This window comes from Electrophorus electricus, chromosome 1 (genome assembly GCF_013358815.1).
Source record: "Electrophorus electricus isolate fEleEle1 chromosome 1, fEleEle1.pri, whole genome shotgun sequence".
Lineage (NCBI taxonomy): Eukaryota > Metazoa > Chordata > Actinopteri > Gymnotiformes > Gymnotidae > Electrophorus > Electrophorus electricus.
Genome location: NC_049535.1, coordinates 15,641,481 through 15,661,117, shown reverse-complemented (window position 1 = coordinate 15,661,117; position 19,637 = coordinate 15,641,481). Strand labels below are relative to the sequence as shown.

Genomic DNA, 19,637 nt, shown 5'->3' with positions numbered 1-19,637 from the left:
TTTGGTCAGATTAAGATGAGGGTCATGGTTAGGTCCAGGGTTATAATAAGGCACCTAGAAAAAATGTCACTGATGTTTAGCTTGTGTGACCATCGCACTTGAGATTATCTGATATGGATGCTGATAATGAGCGATAACACGCCCTGTGCATCACATTCAGCTCTGAATCATACTTTATTTACAGGCCATGATCTCAGGGCCGACATGTTACCTTGGCGACAGACGCGACGTCTGACGATTTGGGGCTTTGGGCTTCGCGTAAAATTACGCGGTATATCGCGAGAATTGCGGTGTACTTGTACGGAAGGAACCTGCGAAAGATGGCGGCTCCGCCTGATGAGGCGAGCTTGGAGTCTCGCGTCAGTAAGTCAAATGCCTTCATTATTTTGGTGACATGGTTGACACCGTCCCAGTGTTGAAAAGCCGCAACCGCGCCAGTGATTTATGGTACCTTTTGGGAAACTTGTCGTTACCTCAGGGGTCGTTGCTGTGAGAGTCCTGAGGCCGGTCAGTCTCACGGCTAACTAACTAACTAGCTAGCTAAGAAGCTAAGCTAAGATACAACGCACCACTAGCATTAGCTAGCTCGCCCTGAAACGGTCTGATTCCTTTTTTAGGGACGTTAACGTCGCCAACGATGGTCTTGGTGATGAGCAGTCGCTCTGACCGTGATCATTAGAGTAGAAAGTTGTTTCGCTGGGCAGAAGCAGGCGACTCGTGTGAAATGAGCAAGGAGGCGTCACTTCACTTCTGGCTGAACTTGTCATGCTAGCTAACTGGTCAGCGTCATCCTGCTAGTTTGGCTTCCTCTATGTCAGTTGTGGACCTAGCTGGCTGCAAAAGTTTCCAACAAGATGATTCATTCGTTTATTTCCCTTTAGGTGTTAAGAGCTGTTGCGTAAAATGTGCACTTCTCGGAGTTTGTTTTTTTTCTTTAAGCGTTGAAGACTCGTGTCAGTGCTGCTGTTGTCAACCGGGGAAAGCTAAAGAAATGTAAAATCCTTAAAGGTTTAAAAACGGCAGTGGTTTTAGAATCTCCGCGGTCTGGTTAAATACACACATGATCGCGTCACATGGTCCTAGATCGTTTTGTACTATACTAGAGAGCATTAGCTACTCTTCCTTCTGAAGTCCATACAAGGTGTTTTGATTTGGATTATAGCACCCAGACCCTCTGTGAGGCTCCAGTGTTTGTAGTACGAGTCTGACAGGTAGTAACTAGTAACTAGATTAGGCTGTTCTTTCTCTATGATCATGCTTTTATTTTAAATTTAGCATGTTGTGCATGTGAACAGTAATTGTACCTATTTTCAAGAGATTAATGTATATTCTGACACCCCCCACCCCTTCTTATCAAACTGCAGACAAAGCAACCAACCCATTAAACAGAGAAACTGACTGGGATAGTATCAAAGCCTTCTGTGAACAGCTCGGCAATGAACCTGAAGGGTGAGTCCCAACTTGGCTGTATACTGTAACTCTGTGCGGCCTGTCACCCACATGAGTATCTAGATAATTTACTACGCTATGGTACAGTAAAGTATTGGACACTCAAACTGAACGGTTATTTTTTTCTTTCGGAAAACATGAGTTTGAGATGAGAACAGCAAAAATAACTGTATGAATTGTGATTTTATTTATCAATATTTTGACTTTGGGCATTTCATAGTTCTAATATTATAGCACTTATTGTGTCCAGAGTTGCGCGCATATATATATATATATATATATATATATATATATATATATATATATATAATGTAATGTAAATAATGTAAATGTTTATTCCTTGGCTTTTGGTCTGTGGTCTCATTTGAGACACTTTTTGTTTTTGTTTGTTTGAGCCATGCCTACTCCCTTCATTGTTAGTCAAAACCATACTGAGTAGCCTATGTAGCTTGCCCTTGTTTAATATCTTTGCCCTTTGTGATAAATGCAATGAATACAACTGATCATGCATCAGCTGCTATTTAATATTCAGCAATAACTTCACTACTGAGCCTTTTTGTTCCTACGCGGGAACAATGTTCAAATCCATATTTCTTGTGGCTTTTTCCCACCTCAGGTGGCATTCAAACATATTTTCAGTATGCTTTGAAGTCTCTGGTTTATCATCCAGTTGAATAACTTGATCATTCTTCATTCAAAAGCATTCATATTGAGGCCTAATTGCAAAGGTCGTTCTGGTGATTTACTTCCAGTCTGAGTCTCTTTTCCTTTTGAATCTGAATTACGCAGCCCCCAGTTGGCCACCAGGTTGCTGGCGCACAAGATCCAGTCACCACAGGAATGGGAGGCTATGCAGGCACTGATGGTAAGATGAGATGGTGTCCTGGAGCAACTGGGTGCATCTGTAATCTAGCCGTTTGTGATCTTCCTGTTATTTTTTATTTATTTTATTTTTTTTGCTATATTAATTATGCATGTTGCTTTCTACTATTATTCCACCTAATCTAGTAACTGCTATAGTGAGAGCCAGGAATCTGAGGACGCTCAGCTGGGTTGTTCTAATTGATCCATTTTAACAGCCCTTTGATTCTTATCTCTGAGAGCCAGATTCTTGGTCTCAATTTAAGGGGGTGAAGTTAAACAAATCAAATTATTAACTGTTGTGTGAGCCAGTTAGTGATTAACTGTCGTAAGAGCTCAATTTTGAAAGCTAAGGCTTTAACTGAATATGTGGTCAATAACTGAATATGTGCTGCAACATCAGGCTATAAATATCTATGTCCCAATGTTGCAGTGTTGCAGGAGTGAAGCTGTATCTGTCAGAAGTCATGAGATATTCATGTGCATATGAGCATGAGAAGGCAGGAACACCAGGTGTGCTTTCACAGGTCCCAGGTGGTTGTCGGCATTATGGACAGATAGATTTTCATTATTTATTCCCCTTCCTGTGCACTTAATGCACAACTTGTATTAGCTACAGGATGATCAAAATTTGGTGATCTTGCATACAGTGATGGATGCAAAACATATGAACTGCTGGCACTTAAGTTTCCATTGTCCAAAGGAAGGCTACTTTTAAAGAGTTTCAGGGCTACATTATTTCCTAGCGCAGTATGTGGAGTTACAGGTTGGAAGATCTTACACTGAAGGTTGAGGTTTAATTTAGTGACAATTTAGTTTGTCAGCTTTGTGGAACATTGCTACAGTGTTCATCAATCACCTCATTGTCTTGAGAAGCTTTTTTTATGTCCAATGGACCAGAAATTATTTGGAGGATAATATGTGAGAGGTGTAGTCTTGAAGCATTAGCCTGCTTCACATTCTCACATAATCTCACGCTCAAGGATTAGTTTTCTAAAATAGCCATTGTACAAACACTGTAACAGATTAACTCTAATTAATGAAATCTTAGAGAATCCTTTAAGATTGACACTTGAAGATTGGTCTTTAACGTGTGTGTGTGTGTGTGTGTGTGTGTGTGTGTGTGTGTGTGTGTGTGTGTGTGTAGGTTCTGGAGACATGTATGAAGAACTGTGGGAAAAGGTTCCATAACGAGGTGGGAAAGTTCCGCTTCCTTAACGAACTCATCAAGGTGGTTTCTCCTAAGGTAAGCTTTCAGTTGCTTTGCTCCTGGGTTAAAGGATGATGTCGGTGTGACTTACTGATGCTAATTAAGCTTTTCAGAGGTTTCTGCAATTTTCTGGTTTCTGGTATATCATTTTACTGGGAGACTGATAGTTAGTTTGATTGGTATGAATCATCTGTGGTGTTGGAAAAAGTACTGGACATATGTCGATAACTTCTGTCCTGTCAGCATAATTGAATTGCTAGGAACAAACCACTGCTTTGTGGTGCAACATGCATGACAATACTGTTGAGATTGGGATAGGTATGTTACACTTTTCTGTGTTCTGTTACAGTACCTGGGCTCTCGAGCTCCAGAACCAGTAAAGAGGAAAGTTCTAGAAATGATGTATAGCTGGACTGTGGGTCTTCCTGAAGAGACCAAAATATCTGATGCCTATCAGATGCTCAAGAAGCAAGGTAACCTGAGCTCTCCCTCCTGTGTTCACCAAGAGCTGAGGGAGATGCATTGATTCTGGTTCAGCTCTCTGAACTCTGAGAAGCTGTGCTCAGGGTCAGTTTTACCTCCTCATCAGTAGAGCATGCAGCATTCACTGCTAATGACAAGGTTTGCAATTTTTGATCGAAATGTCATATAGTCAGTTTTGGGATTTTTCACCGAGCCGTGTCATTTGCGACGAGCCCTTTGTCATTCCCGTCATTGTTAAGACTTTGCTACCCCTGGAGGGCACGGAATTTGCAGGAAATATTCTTTGGTAGTTGCAAAGTACCTGGCCTCTCTTCCAGGCATTGTGAAACAGGACCCAGCTCTTCCGGATGACACGCCTCTCCCCCCTCCGCCACCCAGACCTAAGAATGCCATCTTTGAGGATGAAGAGAAGTCGAAGGTAAAACAAAGAACTGACATGGAGTGAGTGCCTTTTGTTACCATAACACAGTGGCCGTCTTGCATAAACTGCCTTTTCTGGCCTGACGCAGGCAGTTCTGTTAAATTCAGTTAAATGAAGTTAAATTAAACTACCATCAAGGTCTGCATTTGCTCAGTCAGGTGGGTTGCATTAGGGCTGGAACAGAGCCTTGTACCGAGGCACATTTGCACATTTCAAGCGTTGGCGAGCATGCCCTAATGAGATTATAAACAACAGAGGAGAACTGATTAGGGGGACACACTTCTGCCCAGTCACCGCCACTCCTGACGTGAAATCTTTTATCACATATTAAACTGTAAAGTCCAAGTCGTGAATTTGGACTTCCACAGGATCAGGTCTGAATTCACTAACACTCATTTGTTCAGTATAGATTCTCTAGTGCTTGAGTGCTGTCAGTCAGTGGCCCCTGTTGTTGGAATGGCAATGTTGTAATACTCTTGTCAGAATGCTGCTGTTGGAATACTGTTGAGAGATGCCCCATTCAGCCATGTCTGGCTCGGTCCTTCACCATGTTCCTCGTGGTGAAGGGTGTGGCTGTAAAACTTGATTCAGATTAATTGCATGAGTATAAACGGTTAGCTAGTCTTGCAAAGCTTGGTCATATGTTTTAATCGCTGCATAATCACAGCATTAAGATAAGTCAGTTGATTAATAAATTGATTGTCTGTCCCTCTATCTCTCTGTTTGTTTTTCTCTCCATCTCTGGCCATCCGTCTGTCTCTATGCAGATGCTGTCCCGCCTGCTTAACAGTACTCACCCTGAGGACCTGCGAGCAGCAAACAAACTCATTAAGGAGATGGTTCAGGAGGTGTGTGTCCCCAGGTTGAGGTTCAGTTTACTTTGGCTTCTAGCATGCACTGGATAAACGTGCAGCGCAAAATGAAGACGTTTGTTTGTGTATAGGACCAGAAGCGCATGGAGAAGGTTTCAAAGAGAGTAAATGCCATTCAAGAGGTGAAGGAGAGTGTCAAACTCCTCACACAGCTGCTGGGAGACTACAGTAAAGACAACAGCTCACATGGTAATGAGGAGCTCATCAAGGTGTGTAAGCATAAGCATACACACACACACACACACACACACACAGTGTCACCTAATTACCTACCCTTTCTCAAATGTCTGTGATCTAGCTGAACAGGTTTGCTAAGATTGGTTTCCAGAGACATTTGGGAAGGTGCATTGAAGTCTGATAAGTGGTGCATTCGTAACCATGTTTGTGCTGATAGGATCTGTACCAGCGTTGTGAGAGGATGAGACCCACCCTCTTCAGGCTGGCCAGTGACACGGAAGACAACGACGAGGCCCTGGGTATGAGGAAAGGAAATAGGACTGTTGCACCTCGGCTTTAACAGCGAGTGGCATTAAAACACGCTCGCTGTTGCTTCAATTGAGTCCATTAAGTTGTGATTGTAGTGAATAACGCTTAATTTTGTGTGTGTCCGTCCCACCACAGCGGAGATCCTGCAGGCCAATGACAGCCTGACCCAGGTGATTAATTTGTACAGACAGCTGGTGAAGGGAGAGGAGGTGAATGGTGAAAGCACCACCACACCCGGGCTCAAGGGTAATATTACTACTAAACCACTCACACAGGCATCGCACTGCTACACACACACACACACACACACACACACACACACACACACACACACACACACACACACACACACTATCTCTCTCCCAGACAATGCCTTGACTACAAACATTTTCCTGTGTAGGTAGCAGCACAGCTCTGTTGGACCTCACCGGCTTGGACACCTCATCCTTGGCCACGAGTTTCCCAGAATTCCCCTCTCAGCCCACACCATCACAGGAGCTGGGAATCAGCCTGCTAGATGATGAGCTCATGTCTCTGGGTAAGAACTGACTCAGGATCAGTTTTCTCTTTCTATATACCTCAGCGTGCACATGTAACTACAGGGGGAGCTGATCTGTGATCAGCACTCTTTTAAACATCCATATGAACTCGTCATCAGATTCAGTCTATTTAAATCACTGATCACAGATCAGGTCCAGCCCATTCAAAACGACAGATCCTAAAGCAGCATAGGTGAGAGTCTGTGGTGATCTGTGTCGTAGGACTAAGTGATGTAGCTCCCGGTCCTAACCTGGCTCCCTCCCAGGCTGGGGATGCAACGACATGGAACTCATTTCAGGTGAGAAAGAGAGAGATAACGATACGTCACGCTAGACACTTCCTACCTCACCATATCTGCTCTTCTGTGACGGATGATCTTTCTCGTGTGCCACCTTCAACGCTCTTGACTGCTGCTCTTTTCCTCCTCCACCTCCATCAGTCTTCAGATACCGCCGACACGTCCGTCGGCCCTGTGCCGGCCGCGGTGCTGTTGCCGTCAGTTACGAGCCCCCAGGCACCTGCCGGCAGCCCCACACCAGCCGCTAAGGCCCTGGACGAGCTGGATGTACTGGGGAGAACCCTCCTGCAGCAGTCCCTGCCCCCTGAGAGCCTGCAGGTCAAATGGTGCGGCTCTCTTCAGCCAGGGATGTCATTCATTGATCAGAGTAACAATGAAGCCAACTGAAGTGCAGACTCTATATTCCTATGACTAATATGCTTTAATATATTTGGTATTTGGCAGATGCCGTCATCAATAGCAACTTGCATACAATTATTGGTAGACAGCATTTCTACTCCCTGGGAAGTGACTTTAGTGGCGTTAGCACCTTGCATTATCTGTCCCACCAGCCAAGCAGGAGTATCTACAGGAGTCTTTTTTTTTTTTTTTTTAAATTATTATTATTATTATTATTATTATTAACCAGAAAGACAAAGTAGTTCAGATCACGGATGATGGTGGACAAGGTAGGCATCAGATCAGGGTAGTTTGGCAGGTTTCCTAATCAGTTCTTGCCAAAGAGTTATCCATATTTGTGATAAGACTGTGGGGGGGAAATGCTAATGGAATTCTGATAAAATGCCTTTAGATCATGTCCATAGGAAACCTTGCTTAATGCACTGATGACTTAATCATTTAATTTTAATAGAGCATAAGATGACCTGAAGCGATGTAAATGCTGTTTTGTAGGGATAAACTTCAACCTCAGTCAAAGCCTACACTAAGAGATCTCCAGACCAAGTCAAGCACCAACCCAGCCACAAGTCCCAGCCCCGTCCTGGCCTTCCCATCAGAATCTGGTTCTCTCCTGAATTCCCAGCCCAGCCACGAGACTCCGGCACTGGGTGTCGCTCCCTCCTCCACCCCTCAAGATGAAATCTCTCTGGCCAGTGTTACCGTGCCCTTAGAATCCATCAAACCTAGTGAGAAACTTCGATTTGCTGTACTATGTAATTCCTGCTATGGATTATGGGTATATTTGTCTCATGGCCATGAATTCTCTAATTCCCTGTTCTCCTCACTCCTTCTATTTCACTTTGGCCACCTTGCAGGTAGCATGTTGCCAGTGTCGATCTTTGACAAGCACAGCTTGCGCGTTCTTTTCCATTTTGCACGTGACTGCCCCTCAGGGCGGCCTGACGTCCTGGTGGTGATCATCTCCATGCTGTCCTCCGCACCCGTGCCCATCACCAACATCCGCTTCCAGTCTGCCGTGCCCAAGGTAGCTCTACTCACCCCGCACCGCCTTCACTTTATGAAGAGCTAACTTTTGTTCTGTTGGTTTATTGGCAAAGAGAAAAATCCATAGTTTCATGGTGTTTTTCATAAGGCTATATGAATTATGATAGAATTCATATCTGCAACAGTACGGCTCAGGTGATCTGTAAAGGACCACAGTTTCTGGGTTGAGGTTGAACATTTGCCTCCTGTGGCTGTATGTTTTGTGTTGAATCTTTTATGCAGACAATGAGAGTGAAACTTCAGCCCCCGTCTGGAACAGAGCTGCCAGCCTTCAACCCTATACTGGCCCCTGCTGCGATTACACAAATCCTACTGCTGGCCAACCCTCACAAAGTAAGAGCTACACACTCTGCAATTAATAAACATTATAAAGGAGTAATAACCATTGTAATGAGTGATAACCATTTGTTAATACAGAGCTTTTATTTAGTCTATACTGACAGCCATTCTGTCTTTTTCTTCTCATTTCTTTGCTGCAGGAAAAGGTTCGGTTGCGATACAAGCTGACATTTGATTTAGGTGAAGTGTCCCACGACGAGAGTGGAGACGTAGAGCAGTTCCCGCCTCCAGAGTCCTGGGGGAACCTTTAGGTGGACGAACTCAACTTCCTGCTGCTTTAGCTCTCTGCTTCTTGTTGGTCTCACCCAATAGGAGCGTCTCTCACTATCTACAGTTCAATTCTAATCCACAAGAAAACTGAGCCCCTACTCACTTTTCCCCCTCACTTGTTCCGAGTACACATTTCTTTCTAGGGACAGCTGAAGACGTCTGGCAAAATGTGAGTAGCAATTTGAGCAGAATCGTAAAAATGGTGACAGTAGTCCCCATGCAACTTGCCCTTAAGTGGAAGTGGCTAGGAGAAGTGAGCAAGGGACTCCTTTTTCTGCAGTGGAGTCAGAAGGATATGCCTTTGACCCACATACTGTCATTCTCATCTTTTTGCTTTTCAGCTTTCCTGCTCTTTCTCCTTTATTCCAGTGAACAGTTTTAATCTTCATCTAACCCTCACCTACCCTTGCTGCCTTTTGGGCTTTGCTTCGTGAAACTGTTGTTGCTGTCAGACCTTCCTGAAATGGAACTTGAAGATTGGTCTTTGTGTGTGTGTGTGTGCGCGCGCGCGTGTGCATGTCTGTTCCTCATAAATACTTCATTGTGCTGTTTGTTGTTGCAAGAGAGATCCTGAATCATCTGTTTTATTATTTACAGCTTATGACCAGAGTGAGTCAGTGTGAGATTGAATAATGGGACAATAAGATGGACTTTCTGTCTAAACTGTGATTTAAAATATACCTGGTTGACCCTTTATGATTAATCTGTCCCTGTATGATCTTGGTTCAGAATTAGCACTATATCTTTCACACCCATGGGTGGAATGAGTTTCGTTAGGCACGTCTGTGTTTATCAGACTGAAATTGCACCTTTTCTTCTCGCTCACACTAGTTTGTTCATCTGTATGCATGTCATTTTGTTAATGACAGTCACCACCACCACCCCATAGTTCCCTACATAATAGCGAATTTCTCCCCTCAGATTTCATGAGATTTAATGTGGTCAATTTCAAAATCTTTTGCACTTACACAAGTGCCCTCACTCCCCTTACACCTGCATCCGCCCTTCTGTTTGTTTTACATATGGTGCTGTCATTTCCCTGCCCAACAGAATTAATTTAGCAATCCTGAAGTCTTGTTTAAATCTACCGTATGTGCCTAATCTGATGATTTACATTCATCCTATACTTTTTTTTTTTTTTTTTTTTTATTGCTGACATGTATATACATATTTACATTTCTGTCTGTGTTTGTTTTGGTTTAGGAATTTGTTGGCAGGTCTTAAAATGTTGGGTTTAAAAACCTTTAGTTCTTCCTTTCCTTTTTTGGGAACCTTCTGTGTGTTCCGGAAATAAGAAGTAGAGTGTCATTGATGTTCTTTGCTGTGACAGCGGCTCCTCAAGCATTTATTTATTTTGTTCCCTGGAAAACATCTAAAAGATTTTCAAAAAGATTTAAAACTTTTGCTCAAGTAAAACACAGCACCTTGGGTGATATGGACACTGTACTAGAATCAGTTATATCTAAGAAGTTAAAATAAATGGGGACTGAACAGCTGTGTCCACAATGGTGGGGGGGGGAGAGAAATCTAGAACTCTGTACAGTCTAGATTTGGTCAGTAGTTTTAGAACTGAGGTTACTTTGGTGTCTATGTGGCTGTGGAATGCAAACTTAAGCTGCAAGGTACATGTCATTTGCAGCTACAGTCACATTCCAAGCCATGCATCCAGCCCTGAAGCCCTTCCCAACACCATTTTCTTCCTGGTGACTGTAAATAGTCTCTGTATTCCAATTATGTAAATTTGCCAAAAAAAAAAAGGGAAAAAAAAAAAAAAATACAGAACAAAGAATGAGGATGGAGGAGAACTGAGAATGTAGTGCAAATATGTATTTAAGGGAAATAAAGTTATTCTTTTTCCTGGGGGTTTAAAATTGATTTGTTTTAATTAAGTATGCAGTACAAAAAAACAAAAACCTTTTTTGTTTAAAAAAACAAAACAAAACCTCTATCACTACTGTTAAACCTTTATTACAAATTTATTTTTTATTTTTTTAAACTACCACACCTCCCAAGCTGGCTCCTTCACCTATATACGAACACAAAAAGGGGCCATCGATATACATGTGTCTATTAGGCCAATAAAAAAAAGCATGCCTAAAGAGAGCAAGTCAGCAATGGGACTACACACAGTGCACTGATATAAAGTAAGAAAAAAAAAGTAGTTATCCAAAGGAAGAATGAAAAGAAAAGCAACATTCACAAGTAACTAGGAACTCTGGCAATTCAATTCAGGAGACTCCTCTATTTGACTTCGATTCTTAACCAAGAGTAAAAAAGCCTTCAGTCTACGATTAATCAAAACGCGTGCACAAAAGTAGGAGTCTTGCATAAAGAACTTTCAGCAAACACAGAGGTAAAAAAGAAGCTCAGAACAAGATTCAGTTTTGGTGGATACAAGAACAATGTACTATGCCATCACTAAAGATTGCGCTAGGCGTAACCCTTACCCCCACGCTCCCTGGACGGCAGGCCTGCACAAAACGTCAAGCCAAATGCCTCCATCACGTTGGAAGCAAAGGGAAGGTCCATGGGGAAAGGCAGCCCTCCATCGGTGGCAGCAGGGAGAGCCAGTTAACTACCACTAGACAGACAACACAGTGGGACGATCCCTTCAACTTTACTTTCTCTGTTGCGGAGGGGGAGGTGGTGGAGGGGGAGCAAATGAATATGGCCCTGGGCCCATGAACCCCATCATGGGCTGGGGAGGTGGAGGAAACTGCTGGGCCATCAGGGGCTGGGGTCCAGCCCCAGGCTGGGGTGGAGGAGGTGGGGGCTGTCCAAACGGGCCCTGAGGGGGCCCAGGTGGGTTCTGGCCCCCACCAGCGCCACCACCGCCACTGCTGTTCGCGCCTGCTTGGGAAGTGGCTGCCCTGGAGTTGTATTGGCTGCCCCCTCCGCTGCCACTGTAGTTCTGGTACTGGTCACCCCCTCCCCCGCTGTATGAGGAGCCAGAGTTGTAGTTGTTTCGTCCATCCCTGCTGCGGTCCCTATAGGAAGAAGAGGAAGAAGAGCGGTCGTCGCGACTGGCCCCGCCCGATCTCCCATCGCGGTTGTAACTGCTGCGGTTGTCCTTGTTGCCCCCACCAGCTGCACCGCTGGCCCCAGCCCCTGCGCCGGTGCCACCTCCGCCCCCACCCACGGTGCGCATTCGCCGGTCGCACTCATCTTGGTACATCAGGTTGGGATTGTTGGAGTTGGAACCAGTGCCACGGTAACGCATCCTTCCACCTGTACAGACAATGAGGGATTGAGAAAATGGATAATGCAAATGGAAGTTAGTTCTCTTCATTCAGCCACACCAAATATGGCCTTATAAGAACTTTGGGTTGTTGATTATGACAACAAAATTTGGTGTGCAAGATTGTGTCTTTGGCCTACAGCTGAAATTAAGCCTGTTTAGAGTTAAATTTGATTAACTGTTTTTTGCTACTCAACTATAAGTGCAAATGGGAGATCAGAAGTCATTTATATCCTTACCCTTTTTTTTTTACAATTAAAAAAGGTAAACAATGCAATTTCCATTGCCCTCTATACAAGTTAAGGTGACATTAAGAAAACTCATAGGGGTTGCCTAGTAACAGCAGCTTGAAAGCATAATGAGATTAAGTGCAGCTCTTTAGCGCTCACCCCCTCCTCCCCCGCGTCCGGAGTCCACCAGCTGCAGAAGCTTGGGGTTGATGGCCTGCCGGGCCTCCTCCAACACACGCACCAGGTCACGGGCCTGGCGCAGGTTCCCCGGTGTGAAGAAGGTGTAGGCCGTGCCTTTGTTGGTGCTGCGGGCGGTGCGCCCAATACGGTGCACGTAGTCCTCCGAAGAGTTCGGGTAGTCATAGTTAATGACGAACTTCACGTCTTCCACGTCTGCGAGGCACGTGGGGCGCACAGGGCGGTCGAAAGGCAGTAACGAGGGTTGATCGAAAGAAGAACAAACACTCGTTAAAAGTGGAAATAATTAACTTTTTTCTAGCGTTATGAATTTTCAGTTTCTGATAATGCTTTGCATGCATTTTTACAGATTAACATCACTTTCCTTTCTCCAACAGTTTGTGGCTTACTACTTGCAGTTATGTGACTTACCTGTGCACTTAAATTATGATTACATTTACACTGAAATAATCTGATTTTGGAAAGACCAGCATATTCTTAGACAACTCCCTGCATCTTACTGAACACTGTTCAAAGCAGCATTTACCTCAGAAAAGGATAAACAACTGAATATTACAACCTTTTTTAAATTACTATGCAAATTAGATGTCCATTCAATGTATCCTATTCTTTTTTTCCAAGCCACAGCTAAACAGAACATGCTAATGCTGTTGCAAAGGTAACAAAAACACTCCTGTATGTAAAAAGGTTACTGGAACAAGAAACGGGAAGAAGATTTTTGACATATCCATGTCGCTAACCAACTCTTTGAAAAGTCTGTTTCTCATTACGAAGGGGGAGGGGCTCAGACAACACTGTGAATGACCCTACTGAGTTCAGTCTCCTTTTGGTTGAGGGCGACGGCTGACAGCTTCACACGTGTGTAGAAACTTTCATTTTCCACAACTCGGTGAATAATCATGTAAAAACATTAGGGCTAATAAACACCTCAGGCCTGGTCGAGTTTAACTTACATACACTTAGTATATTAGTGTTTTACTAAAAAAGGTTGAAAGCAGAAGGGAGAACATTTATGTCTAAGCACAAAAACGATCTTGGTAGGATTATTAGAAGTTGTGTGTTATGAATCTTTTAACCAAGCTGTCATTATTGGGGGGCAAGGTCAGGTACTTACCCTATGTTAGGTTAGTCTTGGCTGAGATCAGTCCTGGGTCCCGTGGAGAGGCCCGAGAGGAAGAGGTTTATGTGGGCTCACGTGCACAGCTGCCCGCCCCTTCACCCTCGGCACGACACCGGCAACGCCAGGCGGGAGCAGAACCGGCTCCCCCCCAGTTCTCTCTCTCTCGCCGGGTTGCAGGGCCTCCACAAACCGGACCGGACTGGATCCAGCACTCAACTCTCTCCCTCTCTCTCTCTCTGTATCTGTCTTTCTCCCTCTCCATCTCTCTTGGAGCTAGCTAGCCCAGGTCAGACCTTAACAGGTAGCTGATCCTAACGAGTTCCAAAGGGCCATGGCATCATGGGGACTGAATAATCGGTTGTGCCCACCCTCCTGTTCCACACACTTTTAATTGATTAAATGATCTTCTTTAAGATGGAAACTATGAAAATGTGTGTGTGCATGCTAATTTAGGTTGGAATCCAATCAAGAAAAGGATTTCAGAAGTTGTGAGGGATGCCACAGTCCTGAAGACCCACGGCTTAAATGCTGCAGTCCAGTTCTAAGACTCTGCAGTCTTGAAGAGGAGGCTGATGTTTGGAAGAAGCTGAGCAGTGGGGATTATCCAGATCAGGCCCTGTGCTAGCGTCTCACAGAGCTCTGCTTACATGGTAGAGGGCAGCTGCTATGCCAAATTAGCACAGCCTGCCTGAGTTGCCATTTAGGAAGTTCAAAAATGCCTGAGGGGGGGAGAGAGAACAATGATAGAGTGAGACGTACTGTGGATCTGGCAACCCAACACAACCCACTTCCTCTTCTTCACCTCAGGTTTTGCCATAAAAGAACAAGAGAGACAAAAAAACAACACACCTGCTTCAAAGCTCTAACCTCTAAAAGTCATTAAAGAAATGGTCCATAAAACAAACCATCATTCATCTGCTGCATTCCAACTTCCTTTGTTAACTCGCAAAGACCTTGCAGGGTAACTGGACACCGTTTGGACAAGGAGACTGGTATTAAGACCCAGGGAAGACAAAGGGAGCCCAGCATCTCCCCCAGGTCCATGCTAGGGTCAACAGTGAGCCAACGAGCCCCGTTTTTGAAGGATGATTTTTTTTGTTTGTTTGTTTATGTTATTTACAGCAGTAACAAGAAACAGACGATAAGGCTTAAAACATAGATGGTGGTGGGGGAATTGGGCGAGACTGGGGTGGGGGTTAAACTACAGAAGCATCCAGCAACCATTGTGATCCTCAAGGCTGTTGGACATCTGAAATTTACTCAATCCCACTTTAAAAGACACTACAGGAAGGTAGCAAACAGGGGAGACAGACAACAGGAACCATTAGGACAGAGACAGAGAAAGAAAGAAAGAAAGAAAGAGAGAGAGAGAGAGAGATTTGTTCTTGTTGACAAAGAAAGAGGTCAGTGACCAAAATAATCATTCATCGGCAGCACAAAGGAGGTTCCAGGACGATTCTTCCAGACATGGGGAGGGAAAGATAAGGGCTTAAATCTCAAAACTGAGGGACATAAAAGAAAACAGCAGACAACAACTTTACAAATAAGGCTGTATCACTGTTGAGGTGAAACAACTCATTTCACACAGCCGCCACTCTTATCTGGGTGGTTGTGTGTCTGTAGAAGGAGCACCTCCCTCTACACTGAGCACATACCCAGCCCACGAGAGGCGACGTCAGTGGCGATCAGGATGGGTGCTTTACCGCTGCGGAACTCTGCAAAGAAACCAGACACGACAACAGGTGCTGGATTATCTTAACTGGATTCAGAGCACATGTGATTATGCAAATACTGATGTAAAGTACATGTTTTGTTTTGTTTTTTTTTGGGGGGGGGGGGGGGGGTTGGATAAATTAAGCTTCACCTGAGAGGACCCAGTCTCTTTCGGGCTGACTTTTGTCTCCATGGATGCACATTGCCGGCCATCTAGACAGAGGGGAGTGAACAGGAGGGTCATGCCACCTCAATCCTTTAGTGGCCTGTATTCATTCACTGGTAATTTACCATCAAACTAAACAACTTTTTGGACTCAATCAGGCACCTAACCAACACATGAAGTGACCCACATTGACCCTCCGCTCCTGATATGGGATACAGACCAAAATCCAAACTCATGCTCATTTAACCCAGTATAAGTACTTGGTAAAAACGTTGTCATTTTTCAGGTGAGTTTCTGCTTAAATCTTGTAGTTCACTGTAGTTAGATCTTTAGAACGTTTCTTATGCTGTGTCGTCAGCCTCACCCGTCTCTCCTCATTCTGCGGGTCAGCTCGTCGCAGCGTTTCTTCGTCTCCACGAAGATGATGGTCTTGTTTTCCTTCTCTGCCATGATCTCCTCCATGAGCTGAATCAGCCTGGTGGGGAAGAGAACCGACCAAATGAGTCTAGTCGCATCTTTTTACATTGGGGTGTGGGAAGCAAAAACCCTCCACTTCAGAATTCAATTTGATTAAAGAATTAAAGCTTAATGTATCAGATTTTTGTTTATACGACAAGTTTTACTTCACAATTAAACTGTTTCTTAATGGGATTTCAAATTAAGATTTATGATTTGGATTCACACTAGTAAAGGTGGAATCTCACTTGTTATCCTTCTCGTTCTCCATGCAAACGTCCACGATCTGCAGGATGTTGTGGTTGGCACTGAGCTCCAGGGCCCCGATGTTGATCTGAACGTAATCACGGAGGAAGTCCTCAGCCAGCTGACGGACCTCTTTGGGCCAGGTGGCACTCCACATCAGCGTCTGCCTGTCCGGCTGAGCATGCGAGAGTGAGGACTGTCAGTTAGATAGTAATTAGGTAGAGTGAGGCAGTAATTAGGTAATTCAACGGGATAGAGAGAGCACGCGTGCGCAACAGAGGAAGAGAGAGATGCATCATGGACAGGAGTAGTCTTTGCTCTAGACAAAAGAAGTCCTAACAAAATATGAGATAAACATCATATTCTTAAATGTATATGAATGTATTAAAAGCTATTACTGCAGCAATTATGTTTAGTAATCTTAGTGCCGCACCACCCCTCAATGTTTTTAATGGTCTGTTCCATGTTTTTATGTAATAATGCCACAGTGTGAATGCAGACTGGTGCAGGCAAGCAAATAAGAGACAGCTACAGTGTGGACAGGGTACGTGTCGTACCAGTAACGAGGGTTGATCGAAGGAAGAACAAACACTTGTTAAAAGTGGAAATAATTAACTTTTTTCTAGCGTTATGAATTTTCAGTTTCTGATAATGCTTTGCATGCATTTTTACAGATTAACATCACTTTCCTTTCTCCAACAGTTTGTGGCTTACTACTTGCAGTAAAGTGACTTACCTGTGCACTTAAATTATGATTACATTTACACTGAAATAATCTGATTTTGGAAAGACCAGCATATTCTCGGACAACTCCCTGCATCTTACGGAACACTGTTCAAAGCAGCATTTACCTCAGAAAAGGATAAACAACTGAATATTACAACCTTTTTTAAATTACTATGCAAATTAGATGTTCATTCAATGTATCCTATTCTTTTTTTCCAAGCCACAGCTAAACAGAACATGCTAATGTAACAAAAACACTCCTGTATGTAAAAAAACAAAAAACAAAACACAACAACTTATCGGAGTAGAGGAGAGAAACATGAAGAGGGATGAAAGTAAAAAATGTGTCACTGCACTTCCAAAATGAACTAGTATGCGTCACACACGATCGTGCTGTCACAAAGACTCTGCAGAATACTAGTGCTAAATGTTCCTACCAGCGACTCTGAGTCACAAGTCGGCTCAGCTCAGCAACAAGGCTTATAAATGTGCTTTTTCTCTTCAAACTTGATAAAAGTAATTTATATTGTGGCATATTCAAATGTGAGTTAAACATTTCAGCATTACTGTAATATTTGAATCTTAATTAAAAGTCAGACGTGGATAGAGTGTTTCACTTGAGGCTCTGGCTGCACTTCCACCAAGAGTGTTACAGGACATAACTATTTCACTTGTCTTCAAACAAACCAACCAACCAACTCTCTTCAATTAACTCTCTTCAACAGCTCTTCAGCGCTCCCATCATTCATCATTCCCTTAAAAGAGCTGGCTCAAAGAATGACACACACATCAGTAGTAAAGACACAGTATAGTAGCCCTGACAGTCAGACACTGTACAACAGCAGGCTGGACAAAGTAAATGCGTGTGGTTGGAGGGGGCAAAATGCTGTATTTGCCAAGGGCTCCAAAAAATAAAAAATAAAAAATAAAAATAAATAAAAATACAGGAGCACTTTGAAATCTAGAGCTAGAGGTCAGTCAGGTTGAAGCTCATTGCTCTCAGAAGTGGGTAAATATTTCAAATTAGTTTTCCTGTCCAAAAAAAGAAAAAAAGACTCAACTCTCCCGGCTCACCCGGATCTGGTCTACGATCTTGCGGATCTGTGGCTCGAAGCCCATGTCCAGCATGCGGTCAGCCTCGTCCAGCACCAGGTAGGTGCAGCGACGCAGGTTGGTCTTTCCCGCCTCCAGGAAGTCGATCAGACGGCCAGGAGTGGCGATGCAGATCTCGACACCTGTGGGAACCAGGGTGAGGGGACTCTTAACATATGTAACCCTACAGAAGGTCTAATTGAACCAGCCATGTAAAGCCACTGCAGGTGTGTGCGCCCACCTCTCTCTAGGTCTCTGATCTGAGGGCCCTTCGGGGCTCCACCATACACACAGGTGCTCTTGATCCGGGAGGACTTGCCATAGTCATACGCCACCTGCTGCACCTGCTGGGCCAGCTCCCGTGTGGGAGCCAGAACCAGACACTGTTAAAAACAAACAAACAAAAAATGTTAACATCAGAAAGACATTGGGCTTCTTAAGACTGTTAATAATTCTACTTCTTAATTGAACCTATACTAATATTGTCTTCATTCTCTAGCTCAACAAGCCAGTTCTAGAATTAGTTTTAATCCCATAAGATTAAGAGGCGCCTTATTAGGAAAGCGCCACTCACAATTGGTCCATCTCCTCTCTCCAGGTATGGCTGGTGGTTGATGTGCACAATGGCAGGAAGGAGATACTGCAGGAAAGAAGGGTCAGCAATGACTTCCTCTGCCAAGACAGTCTACGTTTACATTTTAAGATCATATCCGTTCCCTGGTGCCACCATTAGGCTTCCTGCCAGGCCCAGACATCATTTGTCATCATCTGCAGTCTGTGTGTTTTCTGGATGATGCTAGCAGGGGTTGTGAGTGCTTACGGCCAAGGTCTTGCCGGAGCCGGTCTGGGCAATGCCCACCATGTCCCTGCCGCTGAGCGCCAAGGGGAAGCCCTGCGCCTGGATGGCTGTGGGCTCCTTAAAATTCTGCTGCACTAGCACATCTATCACATACTCTGCAAAGCACACGCAGACATATATTGGAGTCTGTAAAAAATAATCTATGTGCGTCACTAAATACACAAGAAAGATTTGATTATTGTCCCATAGGGAAATTTGCCTCATACACAGGCAGTTCCATAGCCATAAACATACAATCATACAAAAACTATTGCAGTTTTATCCATTACTGCAATAACTACCTCTGCAGTGACATAACCTGATACATACTCAATGTGCAAATGATGATGCAGTCACAGTTTTGTTTACTGGTCTCTGTTAATAAGTGTTCCATTTTGTTTTTGCGCCCCCCCCCCCCCCCCCCCCCCTTTCAAAAATTGTTGATTTAGTAAAACATTCAGATATGTCTGAGCATCACGCTCAAGTTACTCACGAGGAAACTGGGCCTGGTGGAAGTTGGTCACTGGCTTGGGGCAGCCAGAGCCTCGAACGGTGATTTCCTTTTTCCTGCGGAAATCCTCTATATCGTACTGGGAAAATACAGGATCGTCATTCACCAGTACAACACATGATGGTCACTTAAAGGTCAGAGGCATAGAGCTGCCAAAGTATAACTTGCTTTTTGAGAAGATCTTTGTACAAACTGCAATTTGTGGTTAGCATATAATATGGATTGGAGTAATATGTCAAATCAACCTGCTAACAGAATGCATATTGAGGTAACAATCTTCTGGCTTAGAAACTTCTAGTATTTCCACCAAAACATTAAATTGACATTAATGGCATGCAACAAAGATATCAACTGAGGGAGAAAACATAGAGATACTGAACCAATAACATAAAGCTGTGTTTCTCTTTCACACCTGAGTCAGGCGCTGGACT

The 19,637-nt window shown here is 43.9% G+C and overlaps 2 protein-coding genes across 2 annotated transcripts in view; one reads left to right on the top strand and one right to left on the bottom strand.

Annotated features, from left to right (window-relative positions):
* The first annotated feature begins 301 nt into the window (after positions 1-301).
* Positions 302-10,432, top strand: gga1 (golgi-associated, gamma adaptin ear containing, ARF binding protein 1). Its single transcript, XM_027020812.2, has 17 exons — positions 302-363; positions 1,365-1,449; positions 2,239-2,314; positions 3,458-3,556; positions 3,870-3,993; positions 4,321-4,421; positions 5,192-5,272; positions 5,368-5,505; positions 5,691-5,772; positions 5,918-6,028; positions 6,183-6,320; positions 6,544-6,620; positions 6,762-6,946; positions 7,512-7,744; positions 7,874-8,043; positions 8,286-8,396; positions 8,543-10,432. The coding sequence occupies exons 1-17, from the start codon at positions 321-323 to the stop codon at positions 8,651-8,653; spliced, it is 1,965 nt and encodes a 654-aa protein (XP_026876613.1). The 5' UTR covers positions 302-320; the 3' UTR covers positions 8,654-10,432.
* The window catches only part of si:dkey-156n14.5 (probable ATP-dependent RNA helicase DDX17), a 14,127-nt gene continuing 4,289 nt past the window's right edge, over positions 9,800-19,637 (bottom strand). Inside the window, exons 2-13 of the mRNA XM_035524802.1 lie at positions 19,619-19,637; positions 19,189-19,285; positions 18,678-18,811; positions 18,432-18,497; positions 18,099-18,240; positions 17,840-18,000; positions 16,042-16,214; positions 15,702-15,812; positions 15,323-15,384; positions 15,114-15,173; positions 12,300-12,533; positions 9,800-11,900 (exon numbers count right to left, since the gene is read on the bottom strand). The exon at positions 19,619-19,637 is cut by the window's right edge and continues 138 nt beyond it. Coding sequence (XP_035380695.1) covers positions 11,290-11,900; positions 12,300-12,533; positions 15,114-15,173; positions 15,323-15,384; positions 15,702-15,812; positions 16,042-16,214; positions 17,840-18,000; positions 18,099-18,240; positions 18,432-18,497; positions 18,678-18,811; positions 19,189-19,285; positions 19,619-19,637 — 1,870 coding nt within the window. The 3' untranslated portion in view covers positions 9,800-11,289. The remainder of the gene's footprint in view (positions 11,901-12,299; positions 12,534-15,113; positions 15,174-15,322; positions 15,385-15,701; positions 15,813-16,041; positions 16,215-17,839; positions 18,001-18,098; positions 18,241-18,431; positions 18,498-18,677; positions 18,812-19,188; positions 19,286-19,618) is intronic.

Coding starts and splice junctions, on each gene's coding strand:
- gga1 (XM_027020812.2), top strand. CDS start 321: ATGGCGGCTCCGCCTGATGAGGCGAGCTTGGAGTCTCGCGTCA. Junction 5,773..5,917: donor AGACAACGACGAGGCCCTGG/GTATGAGGAAAG, acceptor GTCCCACCACAG/CGGAGATCCTGCAGGCCAAT. Junction 6,947..7,511: donor GAGAGCCTGCAGGTCAAATG/GTGCGGCTCTCT, acceptor GCTGTTTTGTAG/GGATAAACTTCAACCTCAGT.